General features: G+C 43.0%; 1 protein-coding gene across 2 annotated transcripts in view; it reads left to right on the top strand.

Annotated features, from left to right (window-relative positions):
* The window catches only part of LOC139643314 (metabotropic glutamate receptor 7-like), a 49,772-nt gene that overhangs the window by 10,525 nt on the left and 16,139 nt on the right, over window positions 1-23,108 (top strand). For both annotated transcript variants that reach the window (XM_071518426.1, XM_071518427.1), the window contains exons 2-6: window positions 9,232-9,448; window positions 14,900-15,035; window positions 15,740-15,894; window positions 18,196-18,333; window positions 20,172-20,372. In XM_071518426.1, coding sequence (XP_071374527.1) covers window positions 9,232-9,448; window positions 14,900-15,035; window positions 15,740-15,894; window positions 18,196-18,333; window positions 20,172-20,372 — 847 coding nt within the window. The remainder of the gene's footprint in view (window positions 1-9,231; window positions 9,449-14,899; window positions 15,036-15,739; window positions 15,895-18,195; window positions 18,334-20,171; window positions 20,373-23,108) is intronic.

The following is a 23,108-nucleotide window of genomic DNA, read 5'->3' as shown; positions in this document are numbered from 1 at the left end:
AAAGAAGTTATCAGTTAAATGCATGTTTGTATCTTAATCATAGTTTGTATCTTAATCATATTTCCTCAGGCATTTTGTTCCTGAGAACCTGTGAGAACTTCAGAGAGTTAAAAGTCAATCTCAGGTGTCCAACTCATTCAGAATGCAGCAGTTAGGATGTCAACTTTGTAAACTAAAAAAAAAAAGCGTAAAAGTAAAACGAGTATCAGCTCTGTGTAAATTACTGGGAACATTTATCTCTCCACACCCCCCATGAAGATCATCACAGCCACCGCACAGTATATACCCGACTGTCAACCCAAGAAAGTAGACATCATATCAGTTTTTGCAATTCAAATATGGTGGTGGAACTTTTGAAGGAATGTGTAGTCAACAGCATATTCTTGTGCATACTTTTTCGACTTGTCTGACAGGCAGATCCATAGGGGTTGCCAGTGGATTTGGGGAGGGGAGTTGTGAATAATTTGCAGGTGTCACTGATAAGATAAGTGTAATCTTCCCGACTCTGGGTGAGGTTCAAGGCAACACTGCAGGCACAGCCAGGCGAGCTGATAAGTGCCTATTAAACCGCTCAGTTCTATTCTGATACATACATCTGAAGTGCGTGGTAGCAAGCAAGGGGCTCAGAGGCACCAACAGAAGGAATAGGGTATCTGTGATATTTGCCAGTGCTGCGATCAGGACATAATTACATGGCCCTGCTAAAGAATGCTCTGTGAGGAGCAGACGGAGGGGAGAGATAAGATCGGGGAGGCTCGCCCGCTTTTGTCTGGGCTATTAGGGGAGAAATGGGCCTGGTGATGGTGCTCTGTCGACTCTGAAGAGAGAGAGAGAGAGAGATGGGGGGGTAGTAGAGAGAGAATCATTGGGATGCAGGTCAGGGTGTTGCAGGTGCAGGACTGGAGACAGACAATGAATGTGTCAAGCCCTCCACGCTTCAGGTGCAGGTGGGTACAACATGCACCTATGCCTGCTCCTTGGCAAATAATCTGTCAGGGCCAGACAAAGACCGGGCAGCACAATGAGGCAGAGCAAGCGTTACGCTGTGTCGCCCAGCCTCTGCGAGATGTAGGATGTCGCACACAGACACACACACACACACACACGTGCACACAAACGCACCCACAACACAAACAGAAACACATTCATATGTATCCGATAAGTGTTTTTATTTTGTTTTCTCTCATGCAAGAATTGTATTGTTTTTCTCTCACCTAAGTTATAATGGCATGCAGAGAGGTTCAGTATTTATTTTTTTTTAATCAATATTTCATATTATTCAGAGAAAAAATGAAGTTATCAGTCGGGCTATAAAGAACACTGCAGAGAAAAGAAAGCTGCGTCCAGTACACTTTGCAGTCTGTAGTCAGGAAAAATCAATAGAACTATCTGTAATGTGATACCCTGTGGATATAAAGGAATACATTTGATAACACTTAGTCATAAACCTGCAGGCTATGTTTTATTCTTACTGTGAGTCGAGTCTCCGTCGCACCTGGAGAGAGCACACAGCACAGCCACCATGATCAAGGCTGCTCTGCTGAACTGCATTGTTCTCTGCAGGGCCTCGCTTTGTGTGAAGCCTAAGTCAAAAGAGGCTTTGCAGAATGACTTGAAGTGATACTGTATCTGTACAAAATAACTCTTGAGAGTGACAGCAGAGACAGGCCCGACTGTCACGGCAGTTTGAAAGGCAAGATCCCTAAGTCAGTAGGCTCCATTTGTGACATGTATTTGTTACAGCGCTGCTGCGCCTTTACACTGCATCGTGATAGATATTGAGCTTTACACTACAGCCTCTCCTCAATGCAGCATCTTCTCCGGTGATGCTTTCAGAGCTTGCTGTTGTTGGGACACGTTTATTTCTTTGAAACACCAATAGGTTTGGAATAGCAGTCTGTTTACCAGATGGAAAGATGGAGGTCGGTCAGGTTCCCTTTGTGAGCTATCCACACTTTCCTCCCACGCCTCGGCTCTACTCTACTGTGTGGCTCTCCTGGTCAAATATCTGATTTGTGAGTCATACCTAGCCTCTATACCCGTGGAGAAACATGCTGGGTGTCTTAAAATACACTCTGGCGGGGCAGCCATGCAAGAGCTCAGGCCCAGCGCAGAGCCCCAAGCGGCCCAGGGGACTGGCAAGGAGCGAGGGGGAGAGACGGAGGGTGAGCGAATCGACTGGGAGAGAGAGAAGTGGGCGGAAAGAAGGAGACGGTGGAAGGTCGTGTTAGATAAAGGATTATGAAAGCCTACCTTGCTACCATGTAACACCAAGGCGAGTTCAGCAGTGTAGGCAATTCTGACACGGTGGGGAAAGTGTTTGAGAAGAGGAGATTCTTGTTTAGAAGACCCCGAGCAAGAAAGCCGCTGCAAAATACAGTAAACAGAAGTCTGAACTAGCTAAATACTATCTGAGGTTGACAGGGACCGGCTCCTTTTAGGATAACTAGCTGGAAAATGGTGAAGAAAAGGAAGGGGGGAAAGAGCTGGGAGGCTGGCTTTGGTGAGGAGGGGAGGAAGAAAGTGTGAGCTTAGGGGAGAGTGAATAGGAGGAGAATGAGAAACGGGGGAGAAGATAAAGGAGAAGAGAGAGAGACAGACGAAGGACAGGGAGGAGAGGAAAGTTGGCTGGCGTGCGTGTGAATGACTGAGGGCAGATTGTCTTGGCTTAGGGAAACTGGCAGCCCTAGGACCTCTCTGGGCAGGATGTGTCTGCTGATCATCTGTGTGGGAGTGTCTGCATGCAGACAGATGACAGGGAGGGAGGGAGAGACACGCAGGGAGATGAAACTCACTGTCTCACTCCAAAGGGGCCGAAACACACAGAGGGGCGGAGAACGAGAGAGAAAGAGACCGAGAGTCACAGGTTGTGTGAGAGCAGAATGATGAAACGCAGCCTTCACAAAAGGGGAGTTTGAGTGAGAGTGAGAGACACAGATGGGCAGGAAGAGAGGGGGAGAGAGTGACAGAGAGAGGGAGGGAAAGCTGTCCATTTCTCCCTCCTTCGCTCCCACCCTCCACTGGCTGTGCTGGCAATGCCATGCTCTGGTGTGGTGAGATTACCAAAGCCCAGCCTGAGGTTGCATGTATGGACACAGTCATTACCTCTGCCCCGCTGACAAATGGCACCGCTGTCTGAGTACAAACCGCCGGCTGCCTGATCCCTCCGTGCCACAGAGCTTTATTGCCTCGATTTAGCAGGATAGATGTAAAACTTGATAACTGTTCAATATCTTTATGGGCCTGTTTATCTTACTGCATTATTTTGTTTATAGGATATTGACCGTTGCTGTTTTACAACACTGAGCGGTAGAGCCACAAATAAATCTTCTGACAAGGGATATTTTGTGAGCAAATATTTATTCCATTATGGTTTGGGTGAGCAGATTATGAATTGCTTTCAAAATGGCTCCTTGGCCACATCATAGGATCATGGTGCAGTTGGTGTGTGTGTGTGTGTGTGTGTCATTGTCACAGTGTCATGAGGACAATCTGTGCATTGGCGTTTGTCCACAGGCAGCATGGGGTTAGAGTTGGGTCTGTCGGAACCCGCTGTCAGTTCCGCCGTCACCGTGGAGATTGTTGCAAACAGCCTATTGGAGCTGACTGATGTCAAGATATACTTAGAAGCTAATCATGCAGCAAATAGAGGCACAGGGATTCCTGCAATAGGAGCTGCCTGGCTACCCTCACTCCAGTTAAATCCATTCATGGGAGACATTTCAGCTCTGCCACTCACAGTTAGCAGTTTATTTGCAGCTAAGTTTTTGTGAATTACTCTAAGATTAATGGATACCAAACCCAGACTGGATGATGGCTAACTTTTGCCAGAGCAACTCTGCTAAGGGTGACTGCTCAGAGTTTTTTGGGGGAAAAGCTCTGTGTTTGATAGATGGTGTTTGGTTTTTGTAAAGGATAGTTGTTGTTTTTTTATTATATGTTTATTGCATTTTAGGATGAACAACAAACAGACTTGTGAATATACATACATAAGAAAAAAAATCAGAAAAGGAGAAAGACAAAACCAAACGGGAAGAAATAAATAAACCAACAAACAACCAACAAAAAAGGGCATGATAATAATAATGCGGTTTCACATACAAAGTTCCAGGTACACAGACTGACTTTCTAGACCATAGAGGGGACCGTGTCTTCCAAAATTTCTCAGATCTCTGCAGCCTCTCCAGGGGTAAAAGATTGGAGGCTTGTTTTAACCAAATCCTCACAGATGGAACATCAGGAGTGTTCAGAGATGCTACTATTTGTATTCACATCTATATTTGTTTACCAACCAAATTATTGGTATTCGCATTTGTATTTGTATAAATCCACAAGTCGGTGGGGCTTAAACTGGAAGTGGGAGTGGTTTAGACAACCACATTTTTAGTTTTGTAACCCTTGAAATCGTTGCCATTGCTATTGTTGAGGTGTCAAAGCATTAAAGTCTTGGTTTTACAATTACATCAATAATAATGAGGTATAAAAATTGCAACCTAGAGGCAACCTGATTTTTTTTTAAAGCACAGCCATAAATTAACATAGTCTATATTCTAGTAAGACCTGCATGAACACTGGGGGAAACCAAACAGTCAATTATAAACACCTTCATTATGAATCACCTTGTGCTATGAACAACTCCTCCTCCTTTTCTTCTGAGTTCAATGAGAGAAACCAGTCAATTTATATACAGGTCAGTGTTTTCTCTGCAAGTATAGGCATGTTATTAAAACATCTGAATAATATTGAAAAAATTCAGAAGGAAAAAAAAATATTTGGGTGAAACGCATAGTTTGTGCTTTTCCGAATAAGGTATTTAGATTCCCTAGATACATTTCTTTGGAAGCTATATGGCGGTATTGAGAAGTCATCAAATGCTACATTGTTGTCATGATACAATGGGTATAGATTCAAAGTAAGGTCAATGGTCCAGTCAGACATCTTCTGAATGTGTGAGTAGATGCCTTTCCGGAAGGATTGGATCTTGTCACAGCTCCAAAAAACATGTATTTAGGGTTAATCTTTTCACAGATCATATCCCAGTTCTCTTCACTGAATTTATCCCCAATATCCTCTTCCCAGACCTGTGTCAGTGATTCATATGAGGAGCCTGTATTGGCTAACATGTAGTAGATATCAGACCTCTCCTATTGGATGGGGATGTCAACAAACTTTCTATTCCAGTGCCTATTGGGCAGATGGAAATTTTCTCTAAGTTGTTGACATGTTTTCAGTATAACCTCATTAAAGAGGGATGATATATTAATTATTCCATTGAGTTTCCAGTCCATAAGCCCAATACATCTCAGCTGACACGGAAAGTCTGGGTTATGGATGATCGGGGACCAGAGTGATATATGGGCTGGGAGTTTCAAGACTCTCTTTACATCTCTCCCAGCCAGAACTGTATTGTATATTGTGTAGTGGCTGGATATTGAATTTCATCTAACCCACGAATAAATGGTAAAGATTTCAAGGACTTCGGATCACAAAGTATAGATTTGATTCCGACCCAGTGAGAGTCACGTCTGTCCAGACTGCAGCTTATCATCTGCTTTATCTGTGCCGATCAATAATATAGCTGAAAATTGCGCAAGGAGGCACCTTCCAAGTCTTTGGGTTTTACCATTTTACTGAATCTCACTCTCGGTTTCTTGTTATTCCAGATATATTTGGATATAATATCATTGAGTTTCTGAAAAAATGAGAGTGTGCAGGTCACTGGTGAGGTTCTGCAACAGGTAATTCAACCTGGGAAGGATGTTCATACGAATCACATTTATCCTGCCAAAGACAGGTTGGTAAAGATGTCCAATTGGTTAAATCCTGCTTAATTTTTGCTATCAGGGGTGTGTAATTAGCTGAAATTAACTCTTTCAAATTAGGTGTTATGTTTATGCTCAAGTATAGAAAACCATTTCAAGCCATCTGACGAGGTAAAGGATGGTTTTTGATTAAGAACTTATGGAGTGTATGTTGAACGGAGACAGTCTGTCTCTTCATATCTGCAAACTGAAATCTGCCTCCCTCTCAGATGGCAAGGATAGATGGTTGCCATTACCCCAACTGAGAGTCATGTTGTTGCCATATGCTACCTAGTTTTTTTTGCAAATAACATTTCCTTTTGCATCAAACATACGAGAGGAAATGCAGAACAAACCACAACAGCTCGCCATGTCTGGTCGTATTATTCTCAGCTCTCCTGAATTCTCACCTGCACATTAACCGGACAGTTGCAGCACCAACATTACAGCCCTTCACCTTGCTTGGAAGAGCTGCCCATGCTGCTTGTGGTGCTGCTGCTGTACGTGAAATTGCAAAGGAAAGGCCAGGGCACCCTAATTAACTTCACCCAGCATTCCCACTTACTGTGAACGTGTCTAACCTTTACACAACCTCACTTAGTCACCTCTCCTCTTAAACACCCAGGTTGAAATTCTCATTTAATGTCAGTAAGCAGATTACCCCCTCCCCCTTTCCCTCTCTCTCTCTCTCCTCTTTTTTCTCAAACCTCTTTGGACTTCAGCGTCAGATTCTTATTCAGGGAGGGTGGCAGCACTTTGTGGTGGTAAATCAATAAAACAGTGTCCCCTGTAACAGACCTCTGTGTTTTCCTCCCATCGATCCTGTCAGTGCAGATACATTTAAGAGCAAGCCAGGCGATTACCCTTAGCAATCCTAACTTTGATCCATACAGCAGATGACAGGCGCCAGACATCAGCTTTGGGTAATTGTAATATTGAAAGGGGGCATTGTTAATCTTTTTTTCTTGGCCTGCTGAATTCAATTTCACATGTTCAGTTCATGGCGATTCTAATTATTGTTGATGTAGACTGCTAGCAGGCAGGGCAATTATCACTCGACCTTGTTGCCATTGGAGAATAGGGCATGCGCCATGCGGACATGTTTGACGGCGTATTTCACAGGTAGCAGACTCAGAGGCAAAGTGTCTGCAACTTAATAAAAAAAGAGGATTTCAGACTTCAGCTTCAAGTGCAACCGTGAAAAAGGTCGTATTCCTAATAGAGATTAGGGATTAATAGAAAATAATCCTTTACTCACTCCAAACAAATTATTTAAAGGACATGGTGTACACAACAGTTGATAAAATATCCCCTCCCCCCAGCCTCATTGTCACTGCACTGTCAAGTTCGCTGAGGAAATTCAAATCTGATGGAATTTGTTGCAGCAGGAGCTTATTTAATTGATACAGTTATCGAAATCAATCAAGCAACTGTGACCAAAAGTAGAAAAGTTAACCTTTAGTGCTTGTAATCTACTGAGGAAGACATAATCAAGTTTCAGAAGACTTTAATTTAGTCCATTTATTTCATACAGGAGCTTTAAATTACTAACTCACATCCCACTTAATTTGTAGTCCATTAGCTGCCAGAGAGAAAAATGCAAAGGTATTAGATTCTAATCACTATCTGTTTATTTAGTCAGCATCTCCTTGTATCGTAATTTTCGGGAGGTTTAATCCCTGCACCTCTGCATTTTCTCAATCAAGGTTTAGCCCTTTTGTTACATGGGGGTCAAAGCAGTAATTAAAAAGCACAGGCTGAAATAGTGAATGATTGTACTGCAAGTCCGAGCAGATTCCTAGAGAATAAGGTCTGTGAGCGGAGGAATTGTATCAATAGGCTGTGAGCCGGGGACAAAGTAAAAGACAGCCATCTTAAATGGTTCCCTGCAGCAAAAAGCTCAGGAGAAACAAATGTTCAAGCAGCTCTCCAACGCAGCCAGAGCAAAGATAGGATGTGACTCAACAAATCTATGAGACTGTTTGAGAGTTAGACACATAACATTACAACACCAGCATTGTTGAGGTAGATCTCCTCAAATGTATCCCAAATTGATACATGCAGCCGCCTGCTTCACTTTTTTGGGAAAGGTGGGAGGGTGTTTTTAAATGCAAATGGCTGTCGCTGTCGTTTTCCCATTACTTTGCTTTACTCCCACTTTGACCCAGTACACTCAATTCAGGCAGAGCTGAAGTGGTTTAACTTGTGACATCTGGCAGAATTCCCTCCTGCGAATTTGTTTAATTGCGTTACAGAAACTGATTTTTTAGTTGGTTACTTTTTGGCTATTTGAAACATATTAAGTCGTCTTGAGCTTGACCCCTTCCTCTGCTCCTCAATTTGTCGGCTTTATGCAGTTGACCCCCTTTGAGTTGTGGGTCAAAGCTATAACTCACACTCTGCGAGTTTGAAGCGGTGCTCTAGAATCCCATCAGTGAGCTGCTGTGTCCTCATTCCTGTGTTTCCCCAGTGTCCGGCCGCTTTTGATCACTCTAATAGAAATGGATGGCATTCATATAGTGCTTAGATTAGACTGTGTGATGGGGTAATGCACCAGATTCGAAAGAAAGCGATGTATGTCCCCGCCGGTGCATCCACCTGACTGATGGTAGGTAGCCATTTTGATCCTGGACAGTCATTCCACCGTGTGTGATTGCAGTTTGGAGGCTGGAGGAGGGCTGCAACCTCAGACTGAGGTGCTGATGAGATGTTTAGGATTGTGTCACAGCGGGGGAAGTCTTTATCAGAGGCACCAGGGTAAACAACCTAATGCCAAAACCCTCTATCAGCCCCATGAAGGTTTACTTTATAAATGATTCATGGGTGATTTATAAGTTATTACAGCTCATAGGTGAGCAAACTGTGCATGCAGATTGAAGTAGCTATAGGGCCTAGTGTTACTTTTATCCTGCATACTATCATATTTTTACGACATATTCATCTGCGTGGAGATTTTGGTGCTCTTATGGAAAAACCCACCCACATGATACGAAGAAATTCATGGGGGATGTAGAATAACTGCACACTATTAAGGGGCTCCCCGAACATTAGGAAAATTGATCAACTTGCATCTTTCTAAATAGTGTCTGGTGTGTATCCTTCCGCTTTACTCTTTAGAGTTATCTGCATGCCCACTATTCAATCACTGCAAAGTTTCAAGAGAGGATACGATGCGGAAATACAGAATTTTAGCTCCAAATGGTTTTCACTTACCAGCATTCCTTTTGACATTCCTTTTGATGTTTGACAGCCATTTTGTGCTGCAGAGTTTGAAACTTCAGGCGCTTCAGGGATGTAAGCTCATCAAACATCAGAAGAATCAGCGATACTTAGAACGGAAAAATTTGTCAGAACAGTCACCGTAGCAACCAACAGCAATGATGCACCACAAACACATGAGTAAACCCTCCCTTCCTTTCCTCTCTCCAAGATCCCACAGATCAGCTATGCGTCGACGGCCCCGGAGTTGAGTGATGACAGGCGCTACGACTTCTTCTCGCGGGTGGTTCCCCCAGACTCGTTCCAGGCCCAGGCCATGGTGGACATCATCCGCGCCTTGGGCTGGAGCTACGTCTCCACCATCGCCTCAGAGGGAAGCTATGGGGAGAAGGGCGTGGAGGCCTTCACACAGCTCTCCAAGGAAGCAGGTGAGGAGCTGGGATCAGTGGCGGGGACTGAACAGAGACGTGTAGTGTGGTTTAATCACACACTTGTAAGACTTGCACGACGAGGTCACCCAGAGGAAGACCAGTTTTGCAACTTCTGATTCATTTTAGCTGAATGAATTATTGCTGTGGATGGATGAATTATTGATCTGTTTGGCAACTTAATTCTGCTTTAGTGCCCTGGTGAATAGTGGAGAGTGACTAGAAAGGTGGAGAGAGAGAGAGATGGCATGTGGAGAGGATGCCATGACACGAGCTTGACCTGCACCCATGACGCTGTATTCTTCAGATGTAACCATTGTAGAAGTCTTTGCTGCATGCACATCCACCAGGGGAATTATTTGAAAACTTCTACTTTTGTTCTCCTCAGCCAACAGAAAGCAGAGAGAATGGACTGGCAACTGGTCATTAGGGAGACACACGTTTTGTTTTACAAGATGCCTTTTCAGTTTCACTTCACCACATTTTTAGAAAGAGAAACCTGCAGTAGCTGCAACAGTAGTAATGCATGATCTACAGCACACTGTATGTCTTTGGACGAACATGCTGGAAGATTGCAGGAAGGTTTTAAAAGTGTTGGCAATCGCTGTGTGCTGAGAACTTCCCATTCCATTTCCATCACTGTGACGGTGGATTGCCTTGTTTCATTACCTGGGCTAGAAAATTACCCTCCATGATCCATGATAGCGCTCCTCCAGCAATAGAGGCACACCAGCGGAACCAAGGTTTTTTCCTGATTCTCACCCTGACCTCTATAGATCCCAATCCATTTCCTGTAAATCTGCAGTGACTGACTCCTATATCTGTCTCTTCCAATAAACCAATGTGAGGAAACCTCTAAAATGAGGAAAGCTAATGATATCCCACAGGCACTGATCAGAAGTCCAGCAGACATGAATATTTTATCTGTGCGCGTTCATGTCCAGTTTAATCACTCATTAAAACTTTAAGAAGCTGTTTGTGGCTGCATAGTTTGCGTTGGCAGAGGACAGCTGGAAGAGTAGCCTGTGTAAGAACGAAAGGGAATTAGGAAAACTCCTGATTTAAGGCTTATTTTAGAGGTTTCAATTCATCTTGTTACGTCCTTTGATGCACACAGTGTGTTCTGCTGCAACCAGCTTGTTTTCTCAAATGCATTTTCCACTGATGTTTTTTTTTTTCCTTAGCAGAGGAGCAGTACACCCAACACTGATATTATTATGACTCTAGAACAGCTGCAGATGAAGGAGTATTAAATTATAGGACATTGTTGTTGTTGACTCATCCTGTGCTACTGAGCTGCAGTCACTGAGCAATATTTTGCATTCATATACAAATCAAATGGGAATTATTTCATCCAAAGAAAAGCTCCAGCACCGAAGGCATCATATCTTTAATAAAAGCATTCATTATGTAATAGCATAACTGTACATTCACAGGATCAAAGGCAGTGGTTCTACACCAGAACTGACTGCCATGGATTGAATTGAATAAGAAGCAAACCTCGTGCTGAATATGGAAACAAAGCATCTGGGAAAAAAACAGTGTGGTGTGAGCTAAGATAGCAAACGCAACACTACATAGAAGAAACTGCAAAACTGTAGAGCAGCAGCACAGTTGCTTAGATGTAGGCGCAGCTTGCCTTGTGAGTTGATCCATGATGCTTTGAGATGTTTTTTTGTGGCTGCCCTGTTTGGTTGCAGTGAAATGTCAAATGCATTAGTAGGATTCTCGCTTCACCACTTCAAGGAGAACCATCCAGTGGCCTAATGCAATATGGCTGCCCATTACCCCAAGCTGAGACTGGAGTGATGGTCATCTCGTATCGATCCCTTCTGTTTTTTGCTCTTCTCTCTCTCCCTTGTTTGGGCTATCTTCCATTGTGCACCTTCCTTCTGGCTTCAGGTGGAGCTGGCAAAGATTAATCTTGTTTGTATTTTTCCGTGTCTGTCTGGATTCAGGCCAGAGCGATGGAGTTTAGTTTTCCCTTTTGATAAAAAGACTCATGCAAGCGCATTTGAGGAAAACCTCCCACAAAACATCACTCTGGAATTGATTGCTGCAAGTTGCCAACACCGTGTTTTCTTATATCTCGTCTGAGCTGTGATAAAAATGACAAAAATACAGCACCCATATTTAGTAGTAGGAGTGGACTGGGGAGGAAGCCTGATGCGTCTGCTTTTGGACAACCACAGTAAAATAGAGCACAATGCTTCTGCATGATCTTGCCACACTGCCGAGTGGTGAGCCAGCGGTGGAATGGCATGTGGGATATGGAAGGGCACACACATCCAGAATAGGAATGTCAATCCATTTTTGTTTGCTCCCACGTGTGCAGGGGAGGAGAGTGGAGGGGGGCCGGTCTGCCTTTCGACTCTGGAGGTGATAAATATAATTGGAGCATTATGGATCCCCCGGAGGCTTGGCTGCGGAGGGTGTCGTGCGGGTGGGTGGGTGGGGGGGTTGAATCCATCAAGAGCCACTCTAATTTTCAAGGGAGTTGTTGGACGTATTTGGCCAAGCAAATGGCAATGCCGGATCCCTCGCCCTGGAGTGCATTTTAAGAACCCAGGGCATTGGGGATGAATAATTGAAGCAGTTAATGCAGTACATGACCCATGGCACTGCAGAGAACTTCCAAGAGCCTGATGAATTTAACCATCATCATCATTACGCTATCTTTGATGTATTAACCAAACAGAGAAATGTGGAGCACAGGGTTAGGGGGTCAGGATGCACATTATGCTGTGGGTTTATAGTGAAGGGAATGAGATGTGGCTTAAAATTTTCATGTCACGAACCAGCACGTCATTTACATTGTTCTGTATATTTCATCCAAAATAATATATGTGCTCTTCACCCTCTGGACTGTAAGTGGCAGCCAAAAGTTTTTACTGTACAACCTTTGTCCGTTATATATATAAAAGAAAAGACTTTGACAAGTTAGAGTAAAACACTCTCTTCTCTGAGATCCTGACATTTATCTGTCTCACATCACATTTCACTAACCGAGGCAGACCTACAGCTCCTCTTTAAACCCGCTGTTTGAGTAGAGAACTCTTTCATGTCCACAGAGGGCCTCCCAGTGACAGGTGAAGGCGGTCCGACCCACAGCGTAGTACTCTGGAAGTACAGATATGGCACTGGCATTTTCATCTCGTCTGCCAGCCTGACTACCGACCGGCTGAGTGACTGACTGGCGAGGTATTCTGCAGGCATTCAATAATTTAGCCTCCACTGCACAACCAGTCTGCAGCCTTTAGGGCAGTCGTGTCCTCGCAGCGTGTTCAGCTCTGGTGCTCTCCCTCCGAGGATGGGAGCTGCTCCAAATGCTTCTTATCTTCATCAGTGGCTCCTGCGGTCTCTGTCTGTATTATTGACTGCTGTGACCTACAATATGTCTCTATCCAAGCCTGTTATACCATTATATTGCTTCACACAAGCCCACAAGGCTTTTGTCATAATGGAGGAAATGCATTTTCATGAGACTTAAGTTCCCAACATCTTATGAGGTTTAATTTTCTTTTTTTTTCCGGAATTAATATCTGTCTATGATTCCTGTAAACATACTGCCCCTGGAACTGAAAGGTGCTGCTAATACTCCATTCAGGATTAGATATTGTACAGTATTACAGTTTCCCAAAACAGTAGCCTGGATGTGCAGTGTCATACTCTTAAGCTTTCTCAAGCCCTAAAGAACCAAAGTGGAATCTCTGTGCTGAAACAGAGCTTTAGTGTTGTCCCTGGGAGACCCACAACACCGGCTGCTCCACACTAACGACACCAGGCACGTTTCACTTTAACAGGATAGCGCAACCCCCTTAAGCATCAGTCAGGCCATCCTGGGGATCTCCATTTTTATGTTCGGTCCACTTAAGGGGGATTACAGAAACCATCCCCGTTGTCTTTTGGCAGATGTATTGTCTCACAACAAGCAATATTCTAATTCAGCATGCTGATGCCGGAAATATGGATAGTTAGGCAGAGGTTGAGCAGCAGTCATTTTGCTATGTGCTGCCTTTAGAAATGCCACAGTAAACCGGGACTGGAGATGTGTGATCTGCCAGCTAAAAGCTGTTTATATCAAAGTAATGAGCCTGAGGAGACTGGCAATTAGGAGATTCCTCCCATTTCTCTGTCTACTCAGGGAAACTCAAACTGAAAGGTTATCGGGTATTAAAATGCTTGAGCAGGAGAAATTTTTAATTGGTTTGGGTAGAGCATTGCTGTTGACTCAGGACAGAGGCTGCTACTTCAGTCTAGGCCTAGTTAGGATGAGCTTTGACACAGGTGATCATATTATCTGTTTATCCAAACTGCTTCAAAGGTTAGGTCGTCCTTTGCACCTGCGTTTACCACACCGGAGTGAAGCTGGAGTGAAGCTTTTTTTTTTTATTAAAGATATAATTTTGCTTCTCTATCCAGATAATGAGCTTTTGAATGTGACCTGAAGATAATGTATCTATCAAACTGCTGAAGGCTAATTGATATTATTGATCCACTTAATGTTATTTAATTTTTGCTTGCAAATTGGTGCATGTGTTCCTCTTAGCCAAGCATGTTTATCACAGGTCAGATTGTGATATTTAATAGTATTATAGTATGACCATAAAACACTCGACTGCAGCAAAAAAAAAATCACATAATTCAGACAACTACGGATTAATCAATATTTTCTCAACAAAATGTGCTAACAAAGTTTGGACCAGGTGACTCACAGACTATGTGCCAAATATCTAACAACTACTTAGCAACGCACGGAAGCAATCAGTACCCTTCATCCTGTACAAACTGATTAGTGGTGACCTGTCTGAGAATGATTTATTGTCAATATTAATATCCTCTTTGTTTGTATTGCCGGCCCTGCTATCTGATTGGTTCAGATTGGTGGACCCACAAAAGATGTTTGATAATGACTTTAAATGAAAAGTCAATGGCGGGGTGTTGGATCCTCTCATATCTATGGCCTCAGAATATGAAAACTGTAGCTTATGTCCCTGTTGGTGTGGATTATTGGATTTGTTTATAGCAGTTATGCTTATAACTCTCCCGCTCTATAAAATGGTTCTGCTGTTCAATTTGAGGGCACAGTGTGAGCACTGCATTGCAAGCTGCTGTGGCTTCCAGATCATTGATAAAATGTAAATGTATATGGGGCTGTTGTTTAATTCACATCTATTTACTCGGCATAGATAGCGACTCTATAGCTAGCATGATAGCATAATCAAAACCTCACCATTTTGTTCAAATGTTTCCATTTCCATAAGGCTGTGATTTCCATAAGAAAAGAGCAGCTATTGTGACCTCAGGCTTTGTGTGTGTGTGTGTGTGTGTGTGTGTGCGTGTGTGTGTGTGTGCGTGTGTGTGTGTGTGTGTGTGTGTGTGTGTGTGAGAATGAGTGAGTGAGAACCTCCTAAAGGCCTTATCATTTCTCACTCCCTCCCCATTAAAAAGGTGGAATCTGCATCGCTCAGTCTTTGAAAATTCCCCACAACCCCAAGCTGGAGGATTATGACAAAGCCATCCAACAACTGCTGGAAACGCAGCACTCCAGGGCAGTCATCATCTTCGCCAGTGAAGAAGACATACGGTGAGGAGCGCAGCGCATTCTGGCTACATCCATGTCGTTCAGGGGCGTTGATGTCTTGCCATGTTGAGGTCTTTAATCTCCAAGGAGCAGCTCCTGCAGACAGGCTAGAGGCACAGGCAGATTTACCATGTGTACAGGATGTCTGTTACACAAACATGCCTCCAACAACACAAACACAATCATGCCTCGCAGGAGAACTGGGAATAAAGATCACAACAAAGCAACAGAGATATTGTTTCATTTACAATGCCCCCGTGGGAAATGTCTATGCAAAGAAACGCCAAATCAAACATTTAGTACTGGTAAATTCAGACTGATGAATCCAGATGCAGACATATACCAGTACAATGTAAGAAAGAGAAGAGCGGTGAGAGAATATGGAGATTAATGACTGCAACCCCCCTCTAGGTGTTGGGTATTATCTTTAAACAGAAGACACAAATAACGTGTCACGCTTTGCTTAACACAACCCATGGTAGACAACACAAAATAATTCTCTCAGGTGCATGTTTCGTTCTTTTCTATTCACCTCTTATGGGGTAAATTGAAGAAGTGTAGATGTCAGCGCTGTAATGACCAAACACTGTAATAATGCCAGCAGATAACAGTTTGCTTCCTCATAGTTAGGTGCTCCTTCCTAATAGATATTGGATTGCATGCGCCCCCTGTGCTCTCTCCTGATTCACACATGGATGTCCTTGCAGGGGAGTTCTCAATGCCACCAAGAGGGCCAATCAGGTGGGCCATTTCCTGTGGATTGGATCTGACAGCTGGGGGGCCAAGAGCAGCCCCATCCACCAACTAGAGGATGTAGCAGTGGGAGCAGTTACTATACTGCCCAAGCGCTCGTCTATTAAAGGTACGCATTCACTGCTGCACAGACAGAGGCTCACACCACACATGCTCCTATGGGTAGACTTAAGGATAGACTTAGACTTAAAATCGGTAATTGGTTAACGTTTCCATGCATAGTTTACATAACTCAAACATGCATACACAAATGCATGCCTGCACATATTCAAGATTAAAGGAAAATCCCCCCTTCGGATACTCTCACACTGTTATATACAATCAATCTGTGATGTTCAATGCATTCCAGCAGTTATTTTGTATATTATTGTTTTTATTTAAATTGTGTTAAGTATTGCAATTTACCTGTGCGTTGTACCCACTTTCCCTCAACCTGCCTCGTCTACTCTACTTCAGTTAGTGATGTCCTACGTTTCCCAGAATGACTTTCGACACCCCCAAGTGTATAGACATGACCTTGTTGCGTTTAGCTGTGGGTTGTACGTGACCGGAGTAAAGTTATCTTGATATTGGATATTGGATAATCTGTGGATCCATTTTCTCCAAATATTGAAACCAGTGGTTGTAAGGTGGTTCTTCCTTTTCCAGTAATCACATATATATTCATCAATGTGGTTTTACTTTATTTGCTTTACAAGTTATTAAACGAATATCCACCAATATCCAATGTCCAATATCAAGCTAACTTTACTCTGGTTTTTACATGTAGGTGGAGAGAGCAATACTGACAGTGATAGTTGTTGTCAGTCAAGAAAAAGTGAGATTTGCAGCCCTTGCACAAAACACAACATGTGGCTGAATTGCATTATAGACTATTGAGGCTACTGTCTGTGGAGAAATTTGTCTCTCCCTCTTCAGTGATTAATTTCTCCCTGTTTGATTGTTGAATGTGCAAAAGCCTTGCTCACACAAAAACCTGGCATTTATCATTTATGTTTAGATAGTTGAAAATTGTTCTCCTATTAAGCTTAATTGTATCTGCGCTGAAAATATCTCAACATGATGTCACATTGTCTACATTTGGCCAGTTGTCCACAGGAATAAAAAGAAAATACACCACCAAACAACACAATGAACCCTGGAATACAAAGTACATTGCCAATGGTTTGGTGTTAAAAAGTGTTTTAGGGTGGAGTTTTTCTTTAAACTGCAGCTCAAATAAGTTCACCAGCAACTATAAAGTCTATTCTAAGACAAACGGAGGAAACGAGGAAAATATGCCAAGCCTACTATCGCATTTGCTTTGGCATTTACAAACTCAGAATTGCAATAGAATATTCTCAGCATGCACAGTCACTAAAAAGTTCTGCCCAGTGTCACAATAGTAATAACCACTCATCATTACAATCGAGGGACTTTGAAAGTCTGCGTTTTATGAAGCTTTCTTTAATTAGGAGAGGTCTAGTCAGGACAATGCACACTCTGGAGGCAGCAAGAATATTATTAATCCACCATGCATCATTGATGGTCTTTTCAAAAGAAAATCAGCTGAGTCATTCAGGTCTGATTAACCATTATCACCTCTCCCATGATTCAGCTGATATGACTCGATAACGCAGATTGGGAGAGGGAGAGAGGGAGCGGGAGAGAAAGAAAGAGAGAGAGGGAGAAAGGAAGAGAGAGAGGGAGGGCGGGGGACCTTCAAAATGTAAAGATCACCAAGACGATAAGTCACCTCTCCAGACACAGAAAATAGTGTTTGCAAATCCCAAACAGAACTTAATGTTATAGTTGCAGGGTAAATACTTAATTCAATATTGAACACAGTCCTGCACATTGAGTCTTACACTCACTAAGTTTTACTTGTGGAATGTTTCAACTCAATTTCCTGAGCCACATTGGCTTGGAGAGTGGTACAAGCAAACCTTTTTTTGAGCAAGATTCAGTGTGCAGGCTGTTTTTTTTTCTTTTCCTTTGTTGAAGTCTCAAGCTAACACTTCATACATTCAACCCAGCCCAACATGAAGCTCCAGTAATAGCTCATACCTTCCGTCCAGCTCTGTTCTGATAAATTTTATGAAGTGAAGAAAAACTGTTCAGCACCTACAGGACCTCGCAGCCTGAGGCAACAGGCTGTGGCACCACTTACATTCCCCTGTTATTTATTATGCATCCTGTTTTTTAATTAATGTCATTTCCTAAATGAAAGAAGTAATTAAAGTTCCATGGGGCTTGAGAGGAAGAGGAACCACAGTGGTCAAATTTTGATGACGTTTATTTGGCTTCCGACACCTAGCGGCCAGCGCCACGCCGCAGAGCACCGCACAAGTCTCGCTCCATTTCCTCCAGGTTTGTGCTGGTGGATAATTGGTCCGGAACTGAGCCGTTCTCTTCTTTCCTTTATTCCCAGGATTTGATGAATACTTCACAGCGCTCACCCTGGAGAACAATCGCAGGAACGTGTGGTTTGCTGAGTTTTGGGAGGAAAACTTCGACTGCAGGCTGCTCAGTTCCTCCAAGAGAGAGGATACCAGCCGTAAATGCACAGGTACGTGACTGTTGACGTGAGCAAAGGAACACTTGGTGTATTACGCCAGTAGATGGTGCTTATTTGCACTCTCCTATGCCAGGTGGTTGTTAACATGACCTTTTGTTCACATTAGAAGAAGCCGATACACTGTTGGGGCTATATTCAACCCCTCTTGTCTGTGGCACAGCCAGAAAGCCTAACACCAGGTGTTTCCCCCCAGCGGGAGCAGGACAGACAGAGTTTATTATTAGAATAATAATGCACCACATGTTAGTCATACTACGGTTACAGGCCGTCTGCTCCTGTGGCCAATGTGCTGTAACTCTGAGTTAACCCCCCCGATTCCCCCTTCGCCCAGTCACCTTGACAACTCAGCACAGCATGGCAGGTATACTAGGTGAAAAAAAAGGCTGAAAAAGATGAAAGAAAGCAACTTAATGCTTAGTTACCCACTATTCATGCCCCCAGTTTGCTTTATTTATCTGTGTGTTAATGACTGTGCCGTTGCTAACAGAGATGCATTCCTGTATTACCTATACTCTGCCAGCCAACAGTGTGACAGGCATTGCACTGCATATATTATCCAGATGGATGATGCCTGTGATGTAGGATCTTGAATTAGTCTTGCATGTGTACTTGATGACAGTAATGACAGTGTGACACAAATTAGTTTGCTGAAGGATTTTTGTTTCTTTCTTAATCTTCTGTTTGGTGTCTTTCATCATGCTTAATATGTCAAGTCCTGTAGATGCTCGTCCACTTAGTGCGCCCCCCCACAAACGTTAAGACTTCTAAATGTCTCTTGTCCTCATCTTTTCCTCCAGCTCCACTGAAAATGGCTCCATTTTCTCGTTTTCGTGTCAAGCCAAGCTGATCTATATTTATGAATGTCAGATACTAAGGGAAGACTTTTGCATTCAAAGTTTCAAACCCTACTGTATGCACAACTCGGGAAAACAAAAAGGTTATGTGTGGGCTGAAATGTATGCCGATGCCTGAGAAATGGGCTGAAATGTCAACATGGATCGCTTTTGACCTCTCTCAGTTTATGCAAGTCTCCCGCATCCATGTGTGTGTCATGCATCCTCTGCTCCCCCACCGAGTTCACCATGTGAACTGTGAACCACTATCACTGTGTAGAATCTGCAAGGATTTTCTTATGATGCATCCTTGTTAATTGGGTTATTGAATATGATAATTTCCAGTCACTCTTTGAAATGAGTAAATTCAATTTCCATATACCAAGCTTAATGAATCTGTTCACAATAGCAAATTCACTATCTAAAAAACAAATTATATATTCAGGCAGTGTATCAGTGCCATGAGGCAAAACCTTTAAGGCAGCCCGTAGTGAAAGGGCAGTACACTGGGAGGAGGATATAAAAGAGCATGAAGCCGCTGTCGCAGACTACGATACATTATACATTATACATTATACAGTTCATTGTGATCTTCATCACCTTGCAGATGGGACAAATGTGTTCCATTTCTCAGCTGTAGTGGCATGACAGTAGTATGACTTTGTAATGCGCCATACTAATCCAATTTGGGTCTATCTGTCAAAAACACTTTGTCTCAAAGCTCAGCCTGATGATGTTTTCCCTTTTTGCACTTGGGAAATTAGATAAGTGCTCCCCTATTTTCTATGTCATATTGTCCCCTTAGGTATAATTCCTGCAAAATCGCAACTGAACTAACTGGTAGCAAGTGGTAATTGGAGAGATCTAAATTAAGTTGGAGGCGTGTAGACGATATGGAGTGCTGCTTAGAGAATGTAATGAGTAACTCGTGGCGCGTCTGGCTGTTTGGCTGTTAGTCCTCTTGCTCCGCTGTCCTTTTATCCTTTCCCCCCTCAGGCCAGGAGCGCATCGGGATCGACTCCAAGTACGAGCAGGAGGGGAAGGTGCAGTTTGTGATTGACGCGGTGTACGCCATGGCCCACGCTCTCCACAACATGCAGAGGGACTTGTGTCCTGATCATCCTGGCATTTGTCCAGAAATGGAGTCTGCTGAGGGCAAAACTCTGCTGAAGTACATACGCAACACCAGCTTCAACGGTGAGTGGCACACCGGAAACGTCTACTGTACACATCACATGATGTCTAGAGGATGTGGGGATAGGAATAGCAAAATCAGTTATGCTATTACTTTAGCCAGGTAGTTTTCTTAAATTGGTGCCTCAACATGCCATTTTATTCTGCACATTGACTGTACACTGGATAAAATTAGATTACCAGCTACTTTTCATCACGTAAATGTATTTTATCCACTATGCATCTAGCTCAATTCTGGAGATATTATAGAATATCTTGAAACAGTGTATCCTCGTTCAGCTTTTGTGTTTTTGTTTTGACAGGACATATTTTCAAAAATGTAAATATTTCTCAGCTCTTATACTGAGAAGCAATGCTAACTTTATTTAACTTGACATTATCTGTAGGCAACATGGACGTAGAAGGTAACATCTGTAAGGGATGCTGGGTGTGCAGAGTCAGAGTCTATACCTTCACTGATACTTATGAATGTAAACACCTGTAAACACTGAAAATATATGAGATAAAATGATCTATCTGTTGGACTACTAAGCATTGCAAGGAAGAAATACTCTCAGGCTGCCTCTCTCGCTTCTACACAATGTGTTAGTTTAACTGGGATACAGCCCACTGACCTACTAACTTTGTCCTACAGTATTTTACAGACAAACCCCATCAATCAGCAGTACCAAGGTAAAATGTAACCGAGACTAAAACAAAATTATAGACATAGGGGCCGAGTCATCTCAGTTTCAGGCTATAATAAAGTACACAAATAGCCAATAAATCCAACATCGGCCCATCTGTATCATGCATCACATCCAGTTGGTTATAGGCCTGCTACATTTTAAATTTTGTCCATAGCTCCAAGCATAACAACAACATTTCCTGGATCTACTTATTTCTCCTGAGCCTAGATGATATATTAAAGGTCTGCCAATACTTAAACCTCTACATAATTCACCCCTGTACAGTATGCAATAGGGAAGATACTTAACAATTCATGACAACTAGCTATTAATGCCAACTGTTCGGAAATGCAGGAGAATGGGAGAGGAAATTCAAAAAGAGAGCACAATGGGAGATGGGGTTCAAACAGGCGAAACCCTTATCCTTACCGTCAGTCAGCAATAATTAGAAGCTGTCTGATGTACCATATTGTGGCCAGAACCCCAATGTAATAGAGTCACTAGCATTCATAACGTCCTTAAGTAGGCTTCAGAAAACATTCTAGAAATGATTAAAATGTTTTAAAAACCTGCTCATTGTCACTTGATATATCATGTTTGATTTACTAAAAAAAAACTGGTACAAAATAATACCTCACTTTCTTTTCATAGGTATTAAAATTGCTCTCCTCTGTGCTGTAGTATATGTACTGTAGTTAGTCTTTGTCAATGATTCACAAAACATCCTGGTGTTATGAATGGATGCAATAATTGAATGGATATAATGGCTTCTTTTTTTTATTATTTAAATATATACAATACTCAAAGAAGAACTGTAGCTCATTTACATGCATTTTTTCTTGCGCTTGCAGGACATCTACAGTGCCATTAGTCTTTCCCAGGAGAGGAAATTAAGGATGGGCTAGTAGTCAAATTTCTACTAGCCTGGACAAATTACTACCAGCCCAGCATAGATAATGAACTGAAATTTCTATGACGCTAAATGTTGGCGTAGATTTTCGCATGGGATTGAGAATCTGCTGCCCAATCTCATTCGCCATCTGGGCTAGTGCTTCTTTTTCTCAGGTGCCTTAGGTGAGCAGGCGAGCTTAACTTCATGCCCTGGTCTTTCCTGCACATTTGCTTTGCCACGAGTTGGGCACTGTAGACTAATGCAGTTGCCATTCCTTTGGTGTGGCACTGCCAAAGGCGGGGGTTCAGTTCACCTGAGCTGGTATCAAAATAAGACTGTAGCCCTCTACTCCCCCGTGACGTTATATTCTCAAACCTTGTTACTGGCAAGCGAAAGTTGGTTCTCTTGTGGCTCTGTCAGCCATATCTCACTGCTCTTTATTGCATTTAGGCTGGAACCGCACACATTAGGCTGTGTATGTGCCACTGCTAATGTATGTTTGAGAGCGAAGGAGTGTAAGCCTTCTTTGTTGATCTCCCCACTGTGCCGGAGACACAGAGCTGAAGAGGGAGAGACAGAAAAAGGGAGAGAATAATGATGCGAGACAAACGCAGCAGTGGATCCCCGGTCCACCCACACTGCTCAGCATAGCACAGCAGCAGTGCACTTTTGTCATGTCTTAGTTCAGAGCCCCATGCAAACGAATGAATCTTTCATCTTATACAGTGCTCTCGCTAAGAAGTCTACACAGATCATTTTGTTCCCTTGGAAATATCAGGCAATGGGAAATAGAATGGAATTTGTAATGGCTTTTTATCTGCACAGACAGAAACACCGCTTAATTATTTGCTCTAGAGCTGAGGAGAGCCAAGTGTCCAATCATTTCTTTCACTTTATTGAATGACTCTGTGTGTGTGTGTGTGTGTGTGTGTGTGCGCGCGTGTGCGTGTGTGTGCATGTTTTGCCATGGGCGTGGAGTAAGTAGTGTAACCCTGTCATAGTTTTTGCTCACAGGAGTCAACACCTTGTCAGCATCTCTATACACTATGTCGACGAGCCTGCTGTCTGCTTGGTGGAAGCAGAAGTGACAGGTTGTTGACTACCACCCCCTGAGTTTTAGTTTGGTTTCATATTGAGAGAGAAGTCATCCCTATGGATTTCACAAGTGCACTTCAATGA

Source organism: Centroberyx affinis, unplaced genomic scaffold (assembly GCF_046629955.1).
Source record: "Centroberyx affinis isolate AG114_WGS23_722 - 3 ecotype Tasmania unplaced genomic scaffold, CSIRO-AGI_Caff_v1 ptg000582l_1, whole genome shotgun sequence".
Taxonomy (NCBI): Eukaryota; Metazoa; Chordata; class Actinopteri; order Beryciformes; family Berycidae; genus Centroberyx; species Centroberyx affinis.
The sequence above is the reverse complement of the archived record's forward strand: the minus strand, read 5'-3'. Positions and strand labels throughout refer to the sequence as shown.